The following is a 27,229-nucleotide window of genomic DNA, read 5'->3' on the forward strand; positions in this document are numbered from 1 at the left end:
ATTCAAACTACTTAATTAACAAATAAAGCCATCTTTCCAAACAAAGGCTGAGTCCGGTGTGGGCCAGTGGTTGGAGGGCCAGGCCAGCCGTGTACCAAAGGGTAGCACCTGGGCTGCAGGTATGATCCCAGGTGGGAGGCAATCGACCAATGTGCCTCTCACATCGATGTTTCCCTCTCCCCCCCTTTCCACTCTCTTTAAAATTCAACAGGAAAAATGTCCTAGGGTGAGGATTAACAACAAAAACAAAGAGCAAAGGCTGAAACTTCATATAACGTAAAGTCCTCTCAAACCTGTCAAACCAATTCCCTTGTCCCCTGAGCTTTCACTGGAATCCACTTGTGGCGCAGGAACTTCGGCGGCCTGGACGTTGGTCACAGATGCTGCTGTCACAGCTGGAGCAGGACTGTTTCTGCTGTTTAAAAACATTGACAAGTAAACCAAGAAGCATAAAATTTTGTGAAATTATTTTCTAAAGGATTGTTCAGATTTCTCAGACATATACATTAGTAACTGATTTCATATAATAAGACATAACCAACAATCAAAAACACACAAACCTTCTAAAGCAGTGCTGTCCCATAGAACTTTCTATAACAATGTCCTTTATCTACGCTATCCCATATGGTAGTCATTATATAGATGAAATAAGGGCAGTGAGAAATGGAACATTTAATTTTATTTAATGTTAATTACATGTAAAGTGCCACACAACTAGTGACTACCATATTAGAACGGTTCTTAAAAAATGTTATCTGCCCTGGCTGGTGTGGCTCCTTTGGTTGAGCGTCCTAACCTGCAACAAGAGGTCGCTGGTTCAATTCCTGCTCAGGGCACATGCCCAGATTGCTGCTCGATACCCAGTAGGGGGCATGCAGGAGACAGCCAATCAATAATTATCTCTCATCATTGATGTTTCTCTCCCTCTCCCTTCCTCTCTGAAATCAATAAATATATATATTTTTAAAAGTCTGCAGGATACACTTATAGAAGTTAAATATAAATATGATCTTTTGTTTTCTAATCACAGCCACATATTTCTTTCATAATAAAAAACATTTAGCCGAACCGGTTTGGCTCAGTGGATAGAGCGTCGGCCTGCAGACTGAAGGGTCCCAGGTTCAATTCCGGTCAAGGGCATGTACCTTGGTTGCGGGCACATCCCCAGTGGGGGGCGTGCAGGAGGCAGCTGATCGATCTCTCTCATCGATGTTTCTAACTCTCTGTCCCTCTCCCTTCTTCTCTGTGAAAAATCAATAAAATATTAAAAAAAGAAAAAAGAAACATTTAGCTGCTTAAAACGTTTTTAAAGAGTCACTTAATCCTTCAAAAAAGTTTTCCCTAACATAAACCAGCCCACGTAGATCTTCCCCTTCTTTGGAAGGTGCCTAATATTTCATAGATATGTTCCCCCACAACAAAGGCAAAGCAGCTCGAGGACAGCAAAGTAATGCTGTCCCTCTTGTCTGTTCTCTTTAGCACATCACACTGCTCAGTGGGGGCAGCAGGCGTCTCAGTACATGAAACTGAAGAGGTTATAGCACAAATAGTCATATTTGTATCAAGACATATGGAACACAAGTATGACACGGTAGGACAAATTACTTTCTGCAAAACTAAGAGTTAAATGGCTATTTAAAAAATATTTTAAGATGGAATAAAATATTCTAAATAGATGTCTTTAACAACAATCAAATATGTTTACCAATAGCCACTACACTCCCATTCCCTTGTTTTCTTACCCCTGAGAGCTGCCAGAACTGTTCAATGGACTGGTCTTCATAGCACTAGTAGGTGAAGGCACAGACATGCTGTTATCACTGTCCATAGACAAGTCGAGGCTGTTCTCATTCAGCGGTGTCAATCTGACACCTTCTGTTGAATGCTGCAATCAATAAAACATTCAATCAAATACATCTGTATTTTATTCAGGTCTATGAAACATGAATGTCTTTTACTTGACATATGATTTCTAATAAAAAGTACAAATCAAAATTTATGAAAATCAGAAGTGTCATGCTGACTATAAAAGGCATAGATTTGAGAGACACATACTCCTAACTTCTAAGAAGCCTTCAACTATAGCTCTTCCGTGGGAGAAATAAGGAGAAAGGAATGGTACATTAAACATACACACTGAATACAAAACACATTGCAAATTAAAAAGTACATGAAACGGCATGGATCTTAAATCTGAGAGCTTAAATATACATACATAAATGTATTAGAAAAGTCTACTAATAATAACACGATGTTAACAATGACTATCTCTAGCTATCGGGATTAGAAGTAATTGTTAACAGATTTTTAAATTATTCTACAATAAACTTTATTGTATAATTTCAAAAAATGTCAGTAAGTGCCATTCCTACATATTTGTAAATAAATGAGCCTCTCCAAAGCAAAGGATTCCTTAATGCTCTAAGGCAACGTAGGATTTCAACATGGTAATTCAATAGTGTAAATTATCCTATGGAAAAGACTAATTTTCTGAAAACTAAACCTTATATCCACATGTAAATCCTAATGTTGGCCCCGCTTCTTAAAAAGCAAAGCACTCAGAGACAGTAACTTAATATAGGAACAACAAAAGAAAACTAAAAAACTGTAAGTGGTTCTATGAATAAAAGTTGATTTCTAGAGTGACTTAAGATTTCCATTTCGACAATTAATGCTACTATCATGTCAAATTCACTTCAGCTTTTTTCTTTCCAGAATACTCTCAGCCTCAGTGTTCACTTATCTACAAAAACATTTTAATAGAAATAATTTGCACTCTTGACAAAAACTCACATCCCATACGTGTGTGCGTGTATGCTCTAATTTTTAATTTAGAACTAGAGAAACCACTATGTACATAAACAAACACTTTATTCCTCTTTTCCCAACCCCAGCCCCAGTTAGCCATCCATTATGGTGAATTCAGTGGTTATTGTTCGCTAACATATACTTTTATTTCATATTCTCTTTTAAATCATATATGGTTTTGACCTAGCTGGTTTGGCTCAGTGGACTGAGCGTCGGCCTGTGGACTCAAGGGTCCCAGGTTCAATTCCAGTCAAGGGCACATGCTCAGGTTGCAGGCTCAATCCCCAGTAGGGGGCATGCAGGAGGCAGCCAATCAATGATTGTCTCTCATCACTGATGTTTCTCTCTCTCTCTCCCTCTCCCTTCCTCTCTGAAATCAGTAAAAATATTATTTTTTTAAAAAATCATATACGGTTTTACATTTTTTAAACTTGTAAACTTCATATGAATGTACCAAATGGTACATACTCATCTGTACCTTTTTAACTCAACATAGTATGTAGCTGTAGTTCATTTATTTTCACGGGTATGTTTAAGTATTCCATTATAGGAATAAGTCATTTATTTTTGAAACCAAGTAAGCAAATATCTCTGAACTAAAATCCCAATAAGTCCTTTATAGTAAGTCCAAATAATAAAAAAGCAAAGCTACTCAACAGGAAGCACTAATAACAGCGTAATATAAAACATTAACTCTGGTTACCTCTGTTAGTGATCTTTATCTTCAATAATTTTAAAAATTTAAATAAAATAAATACATGTATAATTCTTACCAAAATAGAGCCATTTTCATTGAAAAACTCATCTAGTTTACTTGAGCTACAGAATACCTAACTGAATTAGTTTACTTTTTAAAGAAAAGAAAATTAGATACTTATGTGGAATATTAAATGGCCAAGAAAAGGTTTTGAAGAGAATCTAAGTATTTATAAAATAAGGATACAAAGCATCGCCACTAATCTATCTAAAGTCTGAAGCAAGTGTGTACAAGAAACCTGGTTAGGAAAAAGACTTCATATAATGCAACTGCTCCACTTAACAAATTTTTTAAACGCTGTGACTATTTCAAATATAACTTACTCACTGAGCCTACAGTTTTGAAGTTCTGATAACCTGGACACATAAATTATTATATTAGTAATACTTTTGTAAGTACTTTTTAAATTTACCTTTTTCTTTTTTTGAAGCACATGATTAGGTAGTAGTTCATGGAGTTGCTTTCTTTTTACATGCATTGCAGCAATTTTCATGTCCACCTCAAACATCTTGCTGTTTATTGCTTGCCTATAAACTACACAATTAGAAAATTGTTACAAGAAATAAAAAAAACATTTTAATAACGCAGTTCAACTCATCCAGGAGAGGCTATTCTAAGCAGAGATCATCCTTTATACATCAATACTTCATATGTATAAAATCATCAGGTGAAAACCTATCTCTACTCTGACAATTCACAGCCTGAGCAAACTAAGTCCCTTCTACCAGAAGGTTCAAAAAATGAAAAAAAAATAAACAAAAGACAAAGTATATGAATTCTTCCAGTGTAAAAACTCTTAAAGTGGTAACTTTAAAGAGTCACTCTTTAAGAAACAACAGAATTGGAGAAAAAGAGGTTCTTAAGCCCTTTAATGTTACCAGTAAAATTTTAAATTCTAATCTAAGTATGTAACAAATTCAGCAAAACAAGTCAAACTTATTTAAATATACCTAAAGACACCTTTTCAAGAATCTGCAAGATCAAATTTTAAGACAAGTAGTAACATTTTCTATTACAGAAATAACTCAAATCACAGAGGTCACAGGAACAAAAATAATAGGCTAAAAATAAATAAATCCAAATAATTTAGTTTCAGAGGGTTCCAAAAATGGAAAAATTCGTTCACTGAGTCCAACAACAAATAATTATGGAATGGATATACGTATCACACTGCTCTAGACACAGGGCATAGCAGGGAATAAGAGGCTAAAATAATTTCAGAGTCTACATTCCATTAGGAAAAATGTAATAAACAGGAAAAAAAATTAAGTAAAACATAGTTATCCTTTGAACGCAGAGGTTAGGTGCAGTGACCTCCTAGGAAGTCAAAAATACAAAGAGAACTCTAGCTGGCTCTCCACACGTGGATTCCCAACCACGGAGTGGACTCTTGAACATGGGTTTGAACTGTGTGGTGGCAAGTGATCTTTATCGTGTAAGTGGACCGGCTCAATGCAAACCTGTGTTGCTCAAAAGTCAACTATTTCATATCAGATGGTGATAGGTGCTATGGAAAAAGTTGAGTAGGAAGAAAAGAAGCTCAGCCTGGAAACTAAGATTACATGGAGTGAAGACTTAAATGAGAGTGAGGAAGTGATCTGACAGTACCTGGTGGAATAGCATTCCAGGAAGAGCAAACATCAAGGACAAAATGTCCTGAGTGGAGAGCATACCTGGAATGTTCGAGGAACAACAAAAAGGCCACAGGGAAGGAGGAAAAGTAGAGATCAGTAATCCTTTATCTAATTCTAAAATCCCAAAATCTCCCACCCAACACAGAAGTTTTTCATAAGATTGGCGCCAAAACTCGTCTGGCAATGAACCCTGACTTGATCTATTTGTGGTTGTTTGATCTCCATCAGTGCTTACTGTGACTATCAAACAGTTCCCTGTAGAAGTTCTTTGGCTAGAAATGTTGCTCCAGGCCCTGGAATGATACTAACTTTATTACTTTCTGGCCCCAAGACAGATGGATAAAGAATTCTGAACTTATAATAAAAAATGAGGTCAGACATAAGGAGAGGTCGGATCAGGTAAAGGCTTGTAAACCACAGTAAAGACTTGGACTTTTATTCCAAGTGGCATGGAGAGCCATTACAGGTTTTGAACAGGTGAGGCATGATTTGGATGTTGACTGAAAGAGCTGAAGGTGGGCAAGGGCAGCACAAAGATCTGATAGCAACAGCAGTAATCCAACCACACAGTGGTAAGTGTGACCTAGACTAGGCTGACAGCAGCAGAAATACCAATTAGCAGAAATCGCAATGTATTCTGAAAGCAGAGGCAAAAAAAAATTTTTTAATGGATTTATATCAAACACAGCAGTTCCTCAAATAACGTCATTTCATTATACGATTGGTAAGGGGGGGCAGGGGGACTGATTCCTGGCCAGGATCGCTGCCTGTGTGGAGTGTGCACCTTCTCCTCATGTCTCCCCCGGAACTCCGGCTTCCCCACATATCCCAGAGCTGTACAGTTAGGTGAACTGGTGTGTCTAATTGTCCCAGCTCAGTGAGTATGAGTGTGCCCTGCACTAGAAGGGTGTCCTGTCCAGGTGGGTCCCACTCTGTACCCTGAGCTACCAAGAGAGGCTCCAGCCACCAGTCACCTTGAATTGGAGTAAGTGGAAATAATTATCTTACTTGCTCTTATTAATCTTCCTTAAATGTTATGTATAGCTCACATTTATTTCAATGTTCAACACTATAAGTGTTTGGGATCTTTATTTAGAAATTTGGTGATGATTTTGAAACCAGAACTTATGCAGTAGGAACTTAACTCATGTTTATATCAATTAACCTATGGTAAAACTGGTTTTGTTATACATATCATTTCGCTGAAAGTCACAATTTCCAAGAATCTATCCATGACATTAAGTAAGGACTTACTATCTGAGAAAAACAAGAGAGGAGGACTCCAAGATTTTCAGCTTGAACAACTACAAGAAAACAGTTGTTAAAACTTGAGATAAAAAACATTTGGAGAAGTTGGAAGAGAGTGGAGGTAAAATTTTGGGCTTTGAACAAGTTAAATTTGTTTTATTAAAAAGAAATCTCGCCCTAACCGGTTTGGCTCAGTGGATAGAGCGTCGGCCTGTGGACTGAAGGGTCCCAGGTCCGATTCTGGTCAAGGGCATGTATCTTGGTTGCAGGCACATTCCCAGTAGGGGTTGTGCAGGAGGCAGCTGATCGATGTTTCTCTCTCATCGATGTTTCTAACTCTCTGTCCCTCTCCCTTCCTCTCTGTAAAAAAAAAAAAAAAAAATCAATAAAATATTTATTTTTTTAAAAACCTCAGAAAGTATTCTATTAAAATTTTCAAGATATAGGACAACTAAATATTTGCTACCCAAAAATACCTCAAAGTGCCTTGAAAATTTTGAAAAGAATATGTATTTCAGTATGCAAATGCCTAGGTACAGTGACTAGAAGATACACTGTACTCAGCTGATGACACCTATGTGTAGAATCACTAGCAGTGTGACATCTGTGAATTCCTACTGATCCAGGTGTTACCTGTTGTGATTCAGAGACCAGCAGCATTGCAATTGGTGACATAATAAAAGTTAACGTTTTAAATTGGGCAAAAGGTGACCTCTTGATATATGTGGTAGTTGCATTCCTGGAAAATTCAGATTAAAAATCCTCTTTTTTTGGTAAAATTGAGTTGAGTTCTTGCTTCAAATAATTGATAAGTTCATTAGTACAATCTTTGATAAAGAGCTCAACTTAGATACAAAACAAATTTTCTTATTCAATTATCTCTACATGATTTGTTAGTTCACAAATGGTTGAAGGTGACATCAGAATTTTTACTTTGGAAAAACACACGTCTGTGGTGCTCAGCAGACAGAGTCATCAGCACCCTCCAAATCATATCCTAAAAGCCTGTATGAGTGCTTTTGTTGTCACAATAATTAAGGGTTATTACTTGATATGGACACTAAATATCCTTCAATGTGGAGAGTTCCTCACAATAAAGAATTGGACCATGTCCTACTTACATTCCTAAAGATAAAAAACATACTTATTTGAAGCAAGAACTCAACTCAATTTTACCAAGAAAAAAGGATTTTTAATCTGAATTTTCCAGGAATGCAACTACCACATATATCAAGAGGTCACCTTTTGTTCAATTTAAAACGTTAACTTTTATTGTGTCACCAATTGCAATGCTGCTGGTCTCTGAATCACAACAGGTAACACCTGGATCAGTAGGAATTCACAGATGTCACACTGCTAGTGATTCTACACATAGGTGTCATCAGCTGAGTACAGTGTATCTTCTAGTCACTGTACCTAGGCATTTGCATACTGAAATACATATTCTTTTCCCTTTATTTCTCCTTTACATTTCTCCTTTACAATTAGAAAAATTGTTTTCTATCCTTCTCTAAGGATGTAAAAAAAAGTTTGATGTTAAATCTGAATGTCCTTGGGGGGACTCTTTATTGAGGACAGTGAAAACGATACACACTGGAGTTTTTTAAATGGGGGTGTGGAGGTTGTTTGAAAAGAAAAATTAGTCCCTGAAAAAGATGTCATTCATCATCGTCTCTATACATACTCACCACTCTCTTGAAAAGCTGTGCATTTATACAGCCTTAGCTCTGTCCACTCTATCTCCCTTTTGGACTTTAACCTATATACTGTATTATATCTCAGGGTACAGGTCAATCTGAAATGCAGCTCTCATCACCCTCTCCCTCACCCATGAATAAACACTTGAGTCTATATTTGACATAGAGAATAAATTTCCTCAAGGTTATCAAAAGTTTAGCTTCAGAAATTCCTACGGTGCAAGATTATTAAGGCAGTCAGGCACAGACTCGGTCTTTTAGACAATCAAATATTCAGGTGGCTTCTAATAAGTAGTTGTGAACAAATCAAATTTAAAATGGTTTGACTTAACTTTAGGTCTAACATAATAGAAAAAACAATCATTTATATATTAGAAAACGGAAACTAATAATTAATCCAAAAAAATTAAGATTATTTTTATGATTAGTGTTCACTAGCCCCAGGAAATTTTAGTATTTATTAAAAATATCACTATGAAATATGAAGACAAATTCAAATATGCAAGTACGTTTTGATTGTCCAAATAGAGCTATACCTGTATCTGTGAAGGACTGAATATCATAGGTGAGATCAACACTGAGATTTTCAGAGTTTTCCGTTTTTTTAAACACTAATCCAATCACCCACATCGTGCGAAATTCTTCCCTGAAAAGTAAGAAGAGTATTAATATAGTTTACCAAGCTTTCATAAAAATAGTTATCAAAGTGATTGACAACCTGAAGTATATGGAAAGACTTGAAATATAAATGTATAAGCAAATTCAGTAAAGTTCTAAGCCCAAACTCCATTAAAACTCAAAGTCCTCCCCTGAAACCCGTCCTCTACTTTTCTATTAATATATACACCATCAGAGCACTAGGACAAAAATACTTGTATTATCTATGTACTGATAGCCAATTTTCTTAATGATGATCCTAAAGTACCAGAGACATTGTAAACAAACAAAAATTATGTTCAAACCAACAAAGGAACGGAATTAACATATTGCAGAAAAACATGAAACAAACGATATCCGTGAAATAAAAATTTAACTAAAACTTAATTGAAAAGGCCACATGAACAGAAATTGACTGACTACACATAGTAACTGGAACAAGAGTACGTCTTAATATCTACTTAATGGAGCATGCAGTCTTTCAATAATTAAGACTGCAGCAACAGCCCTAACCGGTTTGGCTCAGTGGATAGAGTGTCAGCCTGCGGACTCAAGGGTCCCAGGTTCGATTCCGGTCAAGGGCATGTAACTTGGTTGTGGGCACATCCCCAGTAGGGAGTGTGCAGGAGGCAGCTGATCGATGTTTCTCTCTCATCGATGTTTCTAACTCTCTATCCCTCTCTCTTCCTCTCTGTAAAAAAATCAATTAATATATATTAAAAAAAAAAAAGACTGCAGCAACAAAAAAAAAGTCTACAAAGCTCAAATCATACTCTTTTACATGACTGCAAAAGAAAATAATCTGTACAAGCAATCAGAATAATAGCTATTCTATTACAAGCACAACCTTAAAGATCCACTTATTTGTATTTTCAGTCTTTAATCCCTTTTTTTTAAAAGCTTTTTATGAAAACTCACTTCACTCTCCAAAATGCAACAAAATACATATAGAATCTCATCAAACCAGAAATTAACCCATGAAAGACCCTTAAAATATGAAATGAGCCTCCTTTTATCCTATCTTCTCAATGTTCCAGAATACAAGTCAGATTTTTACAAAGTCAAATCCAAGTAAATTCTCTTTTAAAAATTAAGATAAAATGCAAAGACTGATGTTTGCTATAATAGCTAACCTGACAACCACTGCACAAAATAGGACAAGAAAGATGTTAAGAAGGAGTGCTAAAGGGCAGACGTGCATAACATGAACAATAATTCACTAATAGGCACCTAATCATTACAATTATCAGAGAAAACAATGTATTTCAGTGGTAGTTTTTCTCTAGGAATAATTTTTCTCTTCAGTTCTGATCAGGAAAACCTAAACTGTAAATCTCAAATTGGTTTTGAGCTACATATAATCAATAAAAGTGACTCCAGTTATTAAAAATTGCCTATAAATGCTTCTCTGAGTAAAAGTTAAAAATGGGAAGAGAAAATTAAAATAGAAGACTGCTTACTTGTCAGGATTTTCTTTGGGTGCTGGAAATGACTGGGGATTCACATGAGCCAGTGTAATAAATTCATTCTTCTCCAAACTTCCAACCAAGATTCGAATTTTCGATTCCACCAAGCCCACCCTAAACAAATGTCACTTAGTGTTAATAAAAATTGTCAATTTAAAAAATAAAGCAAAATACACAAAACCAAATGTTTATGTAAAGCAGTATTTTGAAGATCATACTTAAACACACAGGGGGCAGTTCAACTGTCTGGACCCCCATAGATAAAACAAAGCCTTATGCTCCACCCAAAAATGCTGAAGAGAAAACAGGGGAGAAGATAATCAAACCACATTTCAAACTAGGAAGATTTCAAAACATATCCTCACAAATATTTAAAGAAAAAAATAGTAAGCTAAATTAAAGCACTTTTTTTTTAACTTACTTTAAATAGACGGTTAGGAAATAATACATGGATCTAAAGCAAACAAAAGCTGTATATGAAACCCCATATTCCTATACTTCCATTATAAGTAGTAAAGCACCATTTATGACTGAAACCAAACTGGATGGTTTAAGAACTTCATCCCCTCTCCTACTGCGTTCTGTGGCTATCTGATTCATTTTAAAGTTTATTTTTTCTGTAAAGTCTAATCTTGTACTTACCATTCTAGGCGTTGTTTTTCTGTTGGTGCACTTGCTAGAAGTACAATATAATGCCTTTGAAGATAAAGACAACATGCTATTTATTTTATTTAAGTGCTTTGTGCTGGATATTAACACCATAAGATAATAAGCTTCATGAGTTATGTATCAGCATCAACTTAGCAAGGGGGAAATTGCAATCTCAAAATGTACATAAAATAATAAAAGCTAAATTTCCAAGTTGCTATAACCACTGGCAAGTTTAATACTTCTGTAACATTATTATTTTATAAATAATTACCCAAAAAGCAGCTTAATTCAAGAATGCTGAATAAACACTAACTGATAATTTGGTTCAATGACTACAGTGGAGCACTTTACCTATAAAAAGCTGCTCACTAAAATACAGTGCATTAGAACAAAATTATTTTAATGGAAATAAAGCACCAAGCAAGGTTGTAGCCACAAGAACAGGATCACTAAAATTGCATATTACATCAGTATCTTCAAAAAGCAGTATCAAACACATCATGCTTCTTAATTCAAATAAAAGGTAGCAAAAACAAAGCCAAGTTAATTAATACTGAAGTTAGGCCTCATGACTTTTTTCAAGTAACAGCATACATTTTGTAACAAAGAAATAGACATCACTAAGGTGAGAGGATTGAGGAAATTTGATTTCTATGCAGATTCCAATTCCATTGAAATTAAGAGAAAAAGAGCCCTAGCCAGTTTGGTTCAGTGGATAGAGCGTCAGCCTGAGAACTGAAGGGTCCCAGATTCAATTCCTGTCAAGGGCATGTAGCTCAGTTGCAGGCTCCTCCCCAGCCCGGACCCTGGTCAGGGCACATGCAGAAGGCAACCAATTGATGTGAGAAAAACACATCAATGTTTCTCTCTGTCTTTCCCTCTCTCCCCCACTCTCTCTAAAAATCAATGGAAAAGTATCCTTGAATGAGGATTAAAAAAAAAAATTAGAGAAAAAGCAAGTTTTTAGAAAATACCATCAAGACCAAATAACTATTTTAAGTACTTTTTAAAACAAACTATAACTGAAGCGTAATTCATACAATTCCATTTGATAAGAGCAGAAAGTTCAGTCCTATACACTCTCCTACAGAATCATTTTACAGGTGCTGCAAGCCAAACTCCTCACTTCACCTCAAAGAGCAAACTAACATTATCAGCTTTAAATTACTTTATTCATTCAAAAGGCTGGACCTTTTGTTAACTTTCGCATTTTACAGATAAGATTTCTGTCCAGAAGCAAATGTATGCCTGAGACCCAGAAAAGAAACCACCACCAGCCCTAGTTCAAATTAGCCACCCACCCCTCGAAGATATTTAGAGGCAAGGGATACTGAAGATTTGGCAAGTTTAAGCATTTATTTTAACCAAACTCCCTTAAAACAGACTATTTGATTATTTATGCTCACAAAGTATTTGGAAAAAAATAATAGTTCTGATTTTTCATAGCTGTGGAACTCAGACCTAGACTTGTACAATGAGTAACACCTGAGGAGGGCTTGAGAAGTTCAAATGAGTTAAGCTCAAATACTTATAAATTAATGGTAACAGAGGTGATGTATATACATACGAAACCATATAGCTAGATATGTGAATATGCAGTCTAAATCCATACAGACTACTACTTCCTTTCCCATTTTAACCTGGTCAGCATTATTGGGAGCAAACCAATACAGCTGACCCTTGAACCACACAGGTATGTATGAACTGCACAGGTCCACTCATATGTGATTTTTTTTTTCAATAAATACTGTAAATGCATCTTCCTTATGACTTTAATAACATTTTTTCTCTAGCTTACTTTATTTTAAGGACAAAGGATGCAATACTTAAATAACATACAAATTGTGTCTCTCAATTATTTATGTTAACAATAGCGTTTCTAGTCAACAGCACAATATTAGTAGTTAAGTCTTTGGGAAGTCAAAAGTTACACAAAGGCTTCAACTGCATGGGGGCTTTAGTGCCCCTAACCCCTGCATTTCTCAAGGGTCAACTGTATATAGAACAAGCACAGATGCCCAAATAAGTAAGTCACATGGAAGCACTTTCAAAAGCTCATGCATCTTATGCACACAGAACCCTACTCTCAGGAGCCCTAACTTTTATTAAATCAAACAAATCCTAACAAGATCCATAACCTGATTTCCAGTTCCCTAGGAAATTGAAGATGGGAAGATTTAAAAAACAAAAACAGGGAAAAGCAGATAGCTCTCTGACAAAGTACAACAACTTATAACAAGAGACAACAAAGTATAAAAAGCAAGCATACATAAAAACTCAAAAAAAACAAAATTGTCTGGGTTCACCTAGCTTAGGGAAAAAACACACCATCTCAAAACCACTTTACCACACTATTAAAATGGATATTCTTAATGACCATCTGAGTCTTCAACAAAATCTAAAATGTACAATGTTCTCTATTTACTAAGGCAAATATACAAATCATTTAAACATTTTGTTGGCAATTCAAAGGTTAATGTTTGAAGTTTAGAGTTCGACTAGTTCTTGATGAGTTGGAGGGAGGGTATCTACTCTGTACATTGTTTAAATACAAATGCATTTATTTCAACACAGCGGAGAGTGTTGAATAACTGATAAATATTTATGCTGAGGTTAAATGTCCTTTTCTCAGCCACATTTAAGCAAATTTAAAGTGGTAGATACAAAATACAATAATTTAGTTTAACATAAATAACTTGCCATCAGGAACTTATTTATAAAACAAAGACTCGTCCATGGAAGAAACTAAGAGCAGAATCCCAACTCAGTGTAAGTCTTAAAAACCGGAATTGGTGTTCAGTTCCTCAAATCCCTATCAGAGCATAAAGACCAAGTAGTACTAAATTTAGACTATTTTGTTGCTGTTCAAAAAAAAAAAATGTAATCCCCTATTTCATTCTGTCAGGCTTCAGGCACTCAGCTGCCCTCAGAGACACTTTCAAGTATTAATGTAATAGCAATTAACATTTCCCCAAATTTAAAATTCATCTATTCCCAATAATAAATTTAAGTATAAAATTGTGCTCCAAATGAATTAAACCCTACTTAAAAACTCCTAAGAACATTTAATTTAGTTGCTATTATTACTTAAAAAGTATCTTTTAAGTAGGTTTCCGATTTCATACATTAATATTTTACCTGGGTAGATCATACCTCATGAGTGAAAATTTAATTCTTTCTTTGAAAAAATCCATGCTATTCCCTCTTTAAGTAACTCTGGACCAAGACTTATAGTTCACTATTGTTAGTTTTTAAAACATTTTAAGGCTAAAGTATTTTATACATATGTACTCCTTAAAATTATAAATTATTAATCTTACACCTTAAACAACATTCTGGCTTTTTTCCTATATCTTCTCTTCCTTGTTTCCTAGTGAAATCAAACACCTAAAATAAGCATTCACAGTTACTATGCCAATAACTTATTTTATTGCTACTTAAGTTTTAATCTGAGTATCCCTTAAGGAAAAAAATATATTTTTTTAGGATTATTTAAGATTTCACAACACAATGTTATTCCCTTCAAAAAGACCACTAATCTCTTCTGGAAAATGATTTGTCTTCAGAAGACAGACAAAATTTCCTCCATACTTCTCTCCCTTCCAAGAATGGCAAGCAGGTATTTTACACGATTTAAAATCTTAGACGTAACAAATACTTGCACGATATACTTCAAATAAGGTTTAACCAATTTTGATTCAAGGGAAAACTTAAGAATTTCAATTCAGTTGTACAGCCAATCTTTAGAGTATTTCATATATGTTAAAAGACAAAGTCAAGACTGGCCTGTGTGGCTCATTTGGTTGGAGTATTGTCCCGTCCACTGGAAGGTTCCATTTCTGATCAGGGCACGTCTAGATTGCAAGTTCAGTCCCCACTCAGGGTGTGCCCTGGAGGCAACCGATTGATATGGCTCACATCGATGATTCTCTCCCCCTTCCTCTTTAAAAGAACAAACAAAAACCCCCCCTCAAATCTGTAAATACCTCTGAAGTCTAATCAAAGTATTTATTTACTAGAAATTTGAGAAAATTTTTTGAAGAAATTCAATTTGGTATAGAGAGAATTAGCCCATCGTTGTCATGACTTCAAATCTGTTTTCCAAGAACTCACAGCTGAAATTTTATTTTTCCTGACATAATTTCCTATTTGTTGCTATATCCTCATGTCTAATTAAGTTTAGTCATTTGTGATAACCTATAATGATTCTTTCAAGAGAATTCAGTAGATAGGAATCTATAATCTTTTCAGTAGACTGAAGAGCTGACAGACGCTATTTGGCACAGATTGAAAGACAGCCTAAAAGTTTTAAAAGGAAAAGATTAAGCAAACTTAAAAAAAAACTTTCCAAGTTCTAATAAAACAAATATATTCAAATGAATAACACTATCAAGCTTTGTTCAATTTCAACAGTAATCTTTCCTAAAGTAAAGAAAGACACTGAAGTACTTTCAAGAACTTCATTCTACCCACCTCTCATCCTATGAGGAAATGAGATAGGAAAAAGAATGAATCTAGCTTCATCTTTGATTCTCAGGCATTAAGAGATGTTGCTACTTGTCTATAAAACCAATTTATTACTCTCCACACAAGTAATTATGTACTCTATTATGTAGTTTTTAAAGTATCAGAATATATGTTCATTAGCTTAAATGTCCAAAAGTGCTCCCTAAACACTGATTCAAATAAAAAACAAACAAAAATTATCTGCCAAATGGAAAAGCACAACTTATGGGGAATAAGTAATAAACAAAAACATTCAATGTTATGCTATTTAACTGTTTACTGGCAAGGTAGTGCTCCCAGAACACAGTTAAGCTGGCTCCATCACTGCTATTTCATGCAAAAGATACAGAAACAAAACACAGAGACATCATGAAGGTCATCATTCTTGTTTTTAATTGGGGAAATAGCATAAAGCAGTCTTACTTAGATTATTACAAAACACAATCCACAAAATCAAATGGTCAGGAAAGTTTCAACCATTAAAGAAAAAAAATTAAGTGGGACTTTGGCAAGTTTTCAGCTCAGGGCAAATAAAAGTTCAAGTCCATTTTTTTTTAAAGTAAGATTTATTGTAACTTACAATTTCATCAAAACCAACACAATCAGGCTTTTAACCTGTACTAAGGTGTTAAACCATTATATTAAAACCATTAGTAAAAACTATTACCCCAACCTAGATTCCAAAAAAATTATTTGTGGAAATATTTAAAGGGGCTTTGTTAACATTAGGGGGAATCTGTAGGCCAACTGTATGCTGTTAACTATTGAAAACATTAAACTATAATGACACTTTATTAGCTTTGCCTATGTTATAGAGAATCTTAATGATAAGTAAGTTTCCAGAAATAGCTGAAAATACTTAGTGTCTTAATAGAGATATTAACTACAAATTTTAACAGTTCACTCCTTTGCCAGAGTATAGAGATTGTGAGGTTTGGTGAGGACTAACATGTATCTAAAAATTGAAGTTTCTACAAATATAGGAGTCTGGTTACAGAAAGCAGCAAAACTGTAGGGGCCATACTTAACCTTGACAGATAAAAAAAAAATAAGGGGTTTAACTAAAAACAGTGCAACCTTTGTGACAGGCAAGTTCTGTAGAAGATGCTTAAAGACAAATTCAGAACTATATTCATCTAGCAAGAAGAGACTGCACATATGAACCATTACTTAAGAGAGCAACATGTCCGACATGCCTTAAAATACATACTTGTACTTTTGAAAGAAGTTTGGAGCTTCAAAAAGTTTGGACCACTCTCCCTTACTCAGCAAAATTTCATCTGTGATAGCAAGACCTAAATTAAAAACACATTAAAATGTTTGCATGGTTCAGTCTAACAACCTAGAGTTTTAAAGATCTTAAACATACCACATGCGTTCACTAAAACCTAAAATAATTTTATCAAAAGGCAACTTTTAGTCAATAATTTTAGAGCATAAAGATTCTTACATACAAACACTTTTCAAAAAGCTGGAGGACTTTTTTGAGCCCAGAGTCTGGTATATTCCCATTTGTCTAAAATTCCACGCTCAGAGAATGACTTCAAAAACTAAGCACTATAGCTACTCAAGAAATTTTTCCCCAAAGCTTTGTTTCTTGTCTTTCAAAACCATGCTTCCTGCTGACTCTAAAAGGACAGCGTATCTTCCCATAGGAGGTTGTTTAGACCACAGAAAAACATGGTCCCCTCGGAGTTTGAGGTTGGAAGTTGTACAGCTAATCCTACTTCCTAGGCTGGTGTCAGTCCAATCCAACAATCCCATTCCAGTAACTTCCTCAAAGACTGACAATAGTTGTACTTTCAAACAATCAGTACTATTGGGGTTCAGAAAAGTTTAGTGTTTCTTCCAAAATAATGGGCAGTTTGAACCCAATCCTGCTCAAAGTTCTTTCCAAGAATATAGTTTGCTAAAAACATCTCATTTCATGAGATTATTTAAAAATTTTACATGGCAATCGTATATGGCACTAAACCAACCCCAAAAAGCCCTGCTGCTTAGAATATGGCTTTAAATACTGGTTAGTCTCCCTATATAATCAAAAGTAAACTGCCTAAAAGGAATTAAACTGAGTTTTTCATATCAATTCACAAATATATATTGTAATCAATAAATAAAAACACCAAAAATCTACCTTGGTGAACGCTTTCTTCAATTTAAATTGTATGCCCAACTACTGGGTCTACAATGACTATGTAAATCCTTGTGTATAAAGGAGAGCATAAGGATAACCACTTACCTTGTTTAAACTCCTCAACCATGACCATCCGTGTTGAAACGGACACATTGTACGTGGAGTTCTGCTGTGGGTATGCTGGTGTAATTATAGGCATAAGATGGTACCTATCACTGGGGTTTACCTACATATAATAACAGCCAATCAGTTTCTTCAAGTACATATGCAACAGATACTTGGACTTTTTACCCCTTGTTAAACTGAACCAATGATTAAATTTTATTTCATTCATAGCTGGAGTTGAGAAAGAAAAACCATGTAAGGAGACATTGTTTTTATAGGATTTCTATAGAATCAGGATTTGGTCGAACTAATGGTCTGTTTCAATCACTCAGGCATGACTATTTTGGTAACCTCACTCTACAGAAACTGTGTGCCTGCCGAGCAAAAAAGGTCCTACTTAGACGGCTACTGATGTTTAGTTTTTCTTTTTTCAACAATAGAAATGGGGATGCACACACAATTACACTTTTCAGAAATGTCTTATTCCAATATTCTGTGTGAATCAAATTTTAAACAAGATGAAAACGTATACTTTAGTATACCCTCAACATATAAAGAATTAAGCTTAATTTATTAACATATGTTGAAACTATATTTTCCATGTTGGTATCCTTTTATGAGATAATGAACTGATTTAATAATTGTTTATCTTAATCCATATACTAGGGATAAGTGGCATATTTCCTCAAAGAAAACTGTAAACTCACATCTCTCCAAAAATGCCTTCGGGTATGGAAAACTTGAAAATATACAACTTGAAATAATTAACATAACTTGAAGCTAATAATTTTGATACTGTAATAAGATAGCGAAATAATGTAGAAAAATAGAATTTTATAAACCTCTAAAAGCCTTATTCAAACCTAAATATTTTACCTATTAAAAAAGTGCATGTTGTTAACATTTAAATGGAGTAAGCAGTAAAGACCGGAACTTCCCAAGCAGAGTGGAAGCTCTTTAGCACAACCTTGTTTCTGTCATCTGAAATACCCAAACCAATTTTTATAATTACATCGTAGAAATTAAAGTTATATGCTTAGAAGGTATCTGCCACAGGTAAATATTAAGCAACAGTTTTCCTATAACAACCCAATTTTAACAATATTTAGATCAAATAAAAAAATACAGGGATTTTTAGTATCCTTTTATTTTTTTTTAAGCACAAATGCCCGCACACTTTGACTTACAAGGTAGTTCTATATAAAATAAATTAAAATGTTAGTGAACTTGATATTATAAATATGTACAATTAAATGTAGTTTACAGGGTACATAATTATGCTTCTCACATCAGAAGACAATTATAGCTGAGGTTATCTAAGAGAAAGTGTAATACGAACATGTCCACTCATAGGTAACAGGATGGAAAGTGTCCCTGAAGTTTATGCAGATGACTTTTACTTGTTATTGCACAGTGTGAATTTGTAGGGGAAAAAATAATACACTAACCCTTGGGTCCCATACAGGCAAATTAAGATTGCATTCTTCAGGCTGTTTCAATAGCACTGGATTTGGCCATTCCCTGTTTAAAAAGATTGTAGCACTTGATAAGACTTGGATATTACCATCTAAACGTATTTTGTTAAACATACAGCATTGTGAATGTGATCCTTCTTCATTCATTTTGCCCTTTTGGTATACATAATCTTTTATTCCTGTTGACGTTAAGCTACTTGAAACACTTTTCCTCTATGAAATTAACTTAAACCACTTGGTAGCTTTTTCAGACTGAAGTAAAACATCTTGTCTTCCCCTCAAAGAACTGATAATGCACTATTTAAATTAAAAAGTACTACTCCAAGACATCTGACATGTTCACCTCAACCCCTAACAGATCTCTTGAAAGACAAAAATCCTATCTTTAGCTCATTCCAAAGACAACTGAGAATGAAAAAGTTAACTCATTATAGGCAAAGCATAAATAATTATAAAAATTGATTAGGACATTTTTCTCTGCCGCGTAACTAAAGGTTATGAGTATGTGTAATAAAAAAATTTGTGATGTGAACACATAATTTTCAAGATGCACCCTATGAGTTAGCCACTTCAGTCCTTTATGGAAGAGATTAAAAACTGGAAAACATTTGCCATTCTCCATATCAAGGTTAACATCTTTAACATTGTATTTGCTATATATGTGTAGCATTAAGAAAAATTCTGACATTCTTTATTCTCATCAAACCTGATTGGACATGATGAAGTACTACCAAAACCATAAAGAATAGAATGTGTCTTTAAGTGTGGCACAGGCTTTACATTATCAACTGTATCAAAAGAATCCTCTGATTTTTATAAAATAGAAAAGACTTTTTGTTCCCGAGGGAAGAGGTATACGAGTTGGCAGGCATAGAGGAAAGACAAATCTCTAAAATTTGATTAAAACCAAAAACCCTGAGCTTTTGGGCCAAAGCAACTAATACAAAATGCCAATAACCTTTTATCTTATTATTCTTTAAAAAAAAAAAAGTGGCACTAGCTGGTTTGGCTCAGTGGATAGAAAGGGTCCCAGGTTCGATTCTGGTCAAGAGCACATACGTACCTTGGTTACAGGCTCGTCCCCGGCCCAGGCCCTGGTCAGGGCATGTGCAGGAGGCAACCAATCAATGTGTTTCTCTCACATCAATGTTTCTCTCTGTCTTTCCCTCTCTCTTCCATTCTCCCTAATAAACAATGGAAAAATATCTTCGGGTGAGGATTAACAACAACAAAAAAGTGAACTTCCTGAAATAAGGGAGTTAAAGAAAAATCTCTGCAGGGTTAATGAATAATCTCAGAGCGATGGTCAATTAATTGCCATTTTTCAAGCAGTTAGTTATTCTTAAAAGCTTTTTATATAGCTCAGCAGAGGTGACTCAGTGGTTGAGTGTCAACCCATGAACCCGAAGGTCACGGTTCAATTCCAGGTCAGAGCACATGCCCAGGTTGCAGGCTCAACCCCCGGTGGTGGGAGTGCAGGAGGCAGCCAGTCAATGATTCTCTCTCATCATTGATGTTTCTATCTCTCTCTCCATCTCCCTTCCTCCATGAAATCAATAAAAATGTATTTTTTTAAAAAAGCTTTTTATATAGTTTGCATCTTAATGGGCAGCTGAAAGCAAAAACAATCAAGAAACTAAGGGACTACAGATTTAGAATAATTCAAAGAGTAAAAGGTGGTGTATATATAAAGTTTATCCAAAGTAGCTGATATCCCAGCCTATCAAGTCACTAAATTACAGACATTACAGCTAAAATTCAGAGTTTATTTAGAGGGTAAGTTTCTGCAGGAGGTACAAATAGCAACTGTCTTACTATCCTGGGAAAGCTAGGGAAAAGGAATGGAATTAAGTTTGCCATTTTATATACATGACCTCCCCCACCAAGACTACCTAAATAGCTACAACATGAACTAAAATTTGAATCTGAAATCAGCTGCAGAAATGTCATAGAAATAAGACTGAACTTCAGTGTCTATAATCAATTTTATTTTAATATAATCTAAACACATACCATTTAGAAAATACCAAGAAAAATTTATGTACAAGAGTTGATGCTATTGCATTTGGATAAAGCTGGCAAGTTCTTGCTACTAGCATAGCCCAGGAAACACCACCGAGGAAACCTAATATATTGGAATAGATGTTGTGGCCTGTTGATAAGGGAAAAGCAAAAAGAAAAGTTAGTGTTGAACAAAAGCTTAAATAGTTTTAATAAGCTAGCCAACAAATTCTGAACTCACGTTTGGCCCACAGTTTGATAGCTCTCAGAGTTAACCTGAAGTTGTCAATGTTTGGTACTAGGTGTAAAATTTCATCGGTTACCCTGCAACCTGATTAACGGGAGTGAAAAAAACAAAACACTGAATCATCAAAAATTTAATGATAATATTTCTTTTAAAGTTCTGAGATTAATGTCAAACTTAAAAACTTTATTGGTAAAATCAATAATGTTAATTAAATTAAGAGGCAAACAAAAAACTGTAAAACTTTCATCTCCTATCAAAAGCGGTACCCTCAACCAAGAATCTGAACTGTAATGTGCTTCATCTCAAACTTTCAACCCATAATTAATCTAGTCCAGAAATACTGAGGAAGGCTTGAGCCACTTAAATTGCCATGATTTGTTCTTCAAGAGCATGGTAACGAGCAGTGCTAATACACGTATTCAAAGGCAATCCTTTAAGTACAACAGTTGAAAACATTACAAAGGACATCGGAATCAAAATTAATTAGAGTTACATTGTAAAACCAAATCATTAGCAATAGAGTGCCAATGTCAGACAGTCTTTAAATGTCCCAGGAGATTAAAAAGAAAAAGAAGTGAAAAATGAATAAAATAAATTACCAAATACCCTCTATAGTCTGATAAATAAGGCACATTCAATTTGAATAACTATGGATAAACACTATGGCTATAAAACACTTCATTAAACTTGAGTTTAAACTATTTCATATTTGACAAAAACTGCTACTATGCAAAAGGAAGTAGGTTTTCACATACCGTTAAGACTTCTTATGCATCTTATATCTAAATTTTTAAGCAGACTGTCATCTCGTAAGTCCAAGTCTTCTGGAATAGTCTGTAGTGCTAATCTTGCAAATAAAATATCAATCTAAAACAGAAACAAAACTCAACATTCTGTATCTATCAAACTATTTTTAGGTGTTTCTTTAAAAAAGAAAGCATTTATACTCCGTAAAGCCAGAATCTTTTCATCAATTATCAACATAACAATGCCTCCAAGAGCCCAATCAATATTAATTCTCTCATAGGTATTTTAACCAGATAATATTAAAACATGGCAATATGAAACAGAACATGCATAAATACCTATTTGTCATTTTAATTCTACTAAATTTGATTTCCTATAAAATGCATCTACTGGATTTACTAAGTTTGCTAAATGTATATACTGGATCACTTAAAATTAACTGTTTCATTCTCCATCTATATGAACTGTAAAATGAACTGTAACAGGTACACAAATATAAGGCTATATTTAGCACAAATATACCTTTTAGTAAAAAAGAAGCTCTTTATTTTAAGAATTTACATATCTATACTATTATATTATAGTATGTTTCTCCAACTTAGTTTGACTAAGAAAGCAAAAACAATACTGGCTAATTTTGAAAGCTTTTAGAATACAAGTGACATTCCATTTCTTTTTTCCAAGAAAAGGTTGGTGTGCAAAGAAACTTAGCACAGATTTGTTCATTATTCCTGAGGGTACCATTTCATGTTTCCAGAACTCTGGATGTTGCTTGAAACAAGCCTTTGATAAGATCACTTCAAAAACAAGTATTTTAAGAGCTTATTATGAAAAATCATTCACATGAACCTGTATGTGATAGGAAAAAACTATACATATAAAAATAGTACTTATGGTGTATCATGTTTTCTAATAAAATAGATTCTAAAGCCCCAACTTAGACAAAAATAAAGATTATATGCTCACAAAAATATTAACTCTAGAAAGCAACTAGATGATGACACTGACATTTAAAAAATAAATAAAATTGCCCCCATGGTGTGGCTCCGTGGTTAAGCGTCGACCCATGAACTAGGAGGTCATCAGTTTGATTCCCAGTCAGGGCACATGCTCGGGTTGCAAGCTTGATCCCTGGTGCAGGGCATGAAGGAGGCAGCCAATCAATGATTCTCTCTCATAATTGAGTTTTGTTTTTTTTTAATATATTTTTATTGATTTCAGAGAGGGAGAGAAAGATAGAAACATCAATGATGAGAGAGAACCATTGTTTGGCTGCCCTCTGCACACCCCACACTGATCAATTACACATAGCAAAAGCCACCTTACCTCTATCCCATCAAAACACAGTTTGATAACTGGCACAAATGCCTCTTCAACAGCCTGAAAGAAAATCCAACAAATTTAATGTCTCTGAAACGACACACTACATCTACACTAATTTTAGTATTTTTTAATGAATGTGATATTTGAAATTGTTTGAAAACAATTTAGCATAATATCTGACAGAGTCTCAGCAACTAGCTTTAACACACGAGAATCTTGAATTAGACAAGCTTAAGTTCAAATCCTTGACTTCTGCCACTCAGATATGTTACTGTGGCCAAAACACATAATATTTATTTTGTTTGTCTTATTTCCTACTCTGTATACCAGATTTATGATTTCAGGTTTATTGTAAAGAATAAAATGCAAGCATACATGTTATGTACTTAAAAGGGTTTGGCAAATTTTAAGAGTTCAACAAATGATGTCTATATCATAAAACTCACTCAAATGACTAATTTTTATAACTCCTCCTGTTTCACCCCGAACATTTACGTACTCTTAAATCTTTTACTTCTTCCTGTAATTTCAACTTATCATAGAATGAGGTGAAAAAGTCACTTCGATCAACATGCCTTGGTGCAACACACAACGCATCAATATCGGCACCTAGAAAAGATTAAGACCATCAACCATTAATTTCTATTACAAAAAAATTATTTTGCGTCTTACCATGTCAGTATTTGATGTTGAAAATCGGTTACTATATTGGTGAACCAATAAAAATGCACCCCTCCCCCTTAAAAAAAATTACCAGTCAATATAGGAATAATATGATTCTAATTAATGGGATATGTATTTTCCTGTAGCATCCTCTAGTTGCAATGACTCGGGTGAGCTGGGAGGCAAAGAAAGGACTAAGATAGGAGTTTTATGATGAAGAGAAGGAATTATTCAAGAACAGACCCAACATCTTGACGTCATTAGTCATACACATGTCCATTAGTGAAACAAAGAAATAGTTTTCTTCTATACATAATGTGACTAGTTCTTATGGGCTCCTACCTATCCCCTAAATGGGATAAAAAGGATAAATATCAAGAAGGACCACTGGCAAAAATCCAATGAGGCAGACAATGAATGGTAAGATATTTGTTATTAATTTAGTGTTTGATAGCAGGTCAACACTGAGTGCACAGGAAGAACAACAAAAAAGGAGATGATTAAAATCAGTAACTGAGACCATAAAAGGGAGAGATAAATGTGGAATCAGGTTAACATAGACATTTTCCTAAAAGACTCAACTACCATGAAGGTTGTTATTTACCATATTCATGAAGTAGAAGAGCACATAGTACACTACTGGCACAAAGTAGTGGGAGATGGTGAGAAGGAAGGATGCCGGAACAAAAAGAACACATATATATTGGCAGGTAACTTTTAACTTAGAGGCCAGTGGTTAATGGTTAAAAAGTACAGCCTCAGAATTCCCAAGAAGAATCCTAGTTCTGCTGAGATGGCTGGGGAAATTATTCAAGCTTTATTGCCTCTTTAAGTCTCAGATTCCTATATATTACATGAGAATAAGAGTACTGAGGAATAGCCCTAGCTGGTTTGGCTCAGTGGATAGAGCATCGGCTTGCAGACTGAAGGGTCCTGGGTTCAATTCCAGTCAAGGGCACATACCCGGGTTTCGGGCTCAATTGCCAGGAGGAGGCATGCAAAAGGCAGCCAATCAATGATTCTCTTTCATCATTGATGTTTCTATAGCTCTCTCCTTCTCCCTTCCTCTGAAATCAATCTACACTAATAAAAGAGAAACATGGTAATTAGCGTACGACCGCTACCCTTCCCATTGGCTAATCAGCATATCCTTATGCAAATTAACTGTCAGCCAAGATGGCGGCTGGCAGCCATGCACTGAAGCGAGCAGGGAGGCTTGCTTGCTCCAGTGACGTGATGGCGAACTCCAACGTTCCCCGCCTGCCGCCGCCGCCGGCCTCTCAGCTGCAACTCTAAGCAACTATGTACTATGTTGCAAATAAGAAGCTAAACAAAACCCCAGAAACCCGCTTTCATTCAGCCGGGCTTCAGCCAGCCGGACCACAACATTGTATCGATGTTTTCAGCAGCGAGGCCTCAGAGCTAAAGCTGGCCCAGAATAAAAATAAAAAGAAAAAAAGGAGCGGTTGGGAGCTTCAGTCACGTGCTTCCGGAAAACAGCCCTCAGCCCCTCACCCAGACTGGCCAGGCACCCCAGTGGGGACCCCCACCCTGATCCAGGACACCCTTCAGGGCAAACCAGCCGGCCCCTACCCGTGCACCAGGCCTCTATCCTATATAATAAAAGGGTAATATGCCTCCCGGCACCGGGATCAGCGTGACAGGGGGCAGCGCCCAAACCCCCTGATCAGCCCTGCTCTGTGCCTGATAGGGGAGAGCTCCCCAATCCCCTGATCGCCCTGCGGCTCTGTGAGTGACAGGAGGCGGGGCCACAACCTCCCTATCTGCCCTGCTCTGTTCCTGACAGGGGAAGGCGCCCCAACCCCCTGATCAGCCCTGCTCTGTACCTGATAGGGGGGAGCTCCCCAATCCCCCGATTGCCCTGCGGCTCTGTGTTTGACAGGGTGCGGCGCACCAATCCCCTGATCGGCCCTGCTCTGTGTGTGACAGTGTAGAGCCATAACCCTCTCCATCGGCTCTGCCCTGAGTGTGAGAGTGGCGGCGCCCCAACCCCCTGATCGGCCCTGCTCTGTGGGTGATAGAGGGTGGCACCCCAAACCCCCTCCACGGGCCTTGCTCTGTGTGTGACAGGGTAGAGCCATAACCTCCCCATTGGCCCTGCCCTGAGTGTGACAGGGTGCAGCGCCCCAACCCCCTGATCCGCCCTGCTGTGTGTGTGACAGGGGGCGGTGCCCCAGCTTCCCTATCTGCCCTACTCTGTGAGTAACAGGGGGAGCTCCTCAACCCCCTGATGGGCCCTGCTCTGTGAGTGACGGGGGCAGCGCCCCAACCCCCTGATCGGCCCTGCTCTGTGCGTGACAGGGGGTGGCGCTGCAACCTCCCCATCGACCCTGCCTTGAGTGTGACAGGGGGCGGTGCCCCAACCCCCCAATCGGCCCTACCCTGAGCATGACTGAGGTTGGCATCGCAACCTCCCAATCCGCCCTGCTCTGTGCATGACAGGGGGCGGCGCCCCAACTCCCCAATCCGCCCTGCTCTGAGCCTGACCAGGGGCTGCACCTAGGGATTGGGCCTGCCCTCTGCCACCCGGGAGCAGGCCTAAGCCAGCAGGTCGTTATCTCCCGAGGGGTCCCAAACTGCGAGAGGGCACAGGCCGGGCTGGGGGACCCCCCCCCCCGAAGTGCACAAATTTTTGTGCACCGGGCCTCTAGTCTATAATAAAAGGGTTATATGCTAATTAGACCAGACATCTTCCAGACGTCTTTCCTGATGAAGCCGGGGCCAGAGGCAAGTCAGCCCAGGTCCCAGGTGCCTGTGGGTGGTCTGAGGGAAGCCAGCCCGTGTCCTAGGTGCCTGCTGGTGGCCGGAGGAGGGAAGCCTGGGTCCCGGGTGCCAGAGGGAAGCCAGTGCTGGCAGCTGGGGGATGGAAGGCCTACTCTTGCACAAATTTTTGTGCATCGGGCCTCTAGTAAAAATATATAAACAAACAAAAAATGTGTTTGTCTTTACACAGCTTTAAAGAAAAAGAGTACTGAGAAATAAATAAGATAATGAAGACCAAAAACGTATTTGTGACATGCTCAATAAAAAGAAAAGGTTCAACATATGTTCCCTACCATGACAACATTTTTACTGTATATTTATATGCA

General features: G+C 36.5%; 1 protein-coding gene across 8 annotated transcripts in view; it reads right to left on the bottom strand.

The window, feature by feature from the left end:
- PAPOLA (poly(A) polymerase alpha) overlaps positions 1–27,229 on the bottom strand; it is a 60,099-nt gene that overhangs the window by 11,453 nt on the left and 21,417 nt on the right. For 4 of the 8 annotated variants that reach the window (XM_006098282.3, XM_023762024.1, XM_023762021.1 and 1 more), the window contains exons 5-18: positions 23,956–24,065; positions 23,460–23,513; positions 22,142–22,253; positions 21,381–21,470; positions 21,152–21,290; positions 19,112–19,184; positions 17,664–17,784; positions 16,635–16,719; positions 10,910–10,963; positions 10,262–10,381; positions 8,681–8,790; positions 3,978–4,099; positions 1,743–1,885; positions 294–415 (exon numbers count right to left, since the gene is read on the bottom strand). In XM_006098282.3, coding sequence (XP_006098344.1) covers positions 294–415; positions 1,743–1,885; positions 3,978–4,099; positions 8,681–8,790; positions 10,262–10,381; positions 10,910–10,963; positions 16,635–16,719; positions 17,664–17,784; positions 19,112–19,184; positions 21,152–21,290; positions 21,381–21,470; positions 22,142–22,253; positions 23,460–23,513; positions 23,956–24,065 — 1,455 coding nt within the window. The remainder of the gene's footprint in view (positions 1–293; positions 416–1,742; positions 1,886–3,977; positions 4,100–8,680; positions 8,791–10,261; positions 10,382–10,909; positions 10,964–16,634; positions 16,720–17,663; positions 17,785–19,111; positions 19,185–21,151; positions 21,291–21,380; positions 21,471–22,141; positions 22,254–23,459; positions 23,514–23,955; positions 24,066–27,229) is intronic. The other 4 variants (XM_023762022.1, XM_023762023.1, XM_023762026.1 and 1 more) reach the window with 4 other exon arrangements.

The sequence above is a fragment of the Myotis lucifugus genome, unplaced genomic scaffold (genome assembly GCF_000147115.1).
Source record: "Myotis lucifugus unplaced genomic scaffold, Myoluc2.0 scaffold_228, whole genome shotgun sequence".
Classification (NCBI taxonomy): Eukaryota; Metazoa; Chordata; class Mammalia; order Chiroptera; family Vespertilionidae; genus Myotis; species Myotis lucifugus.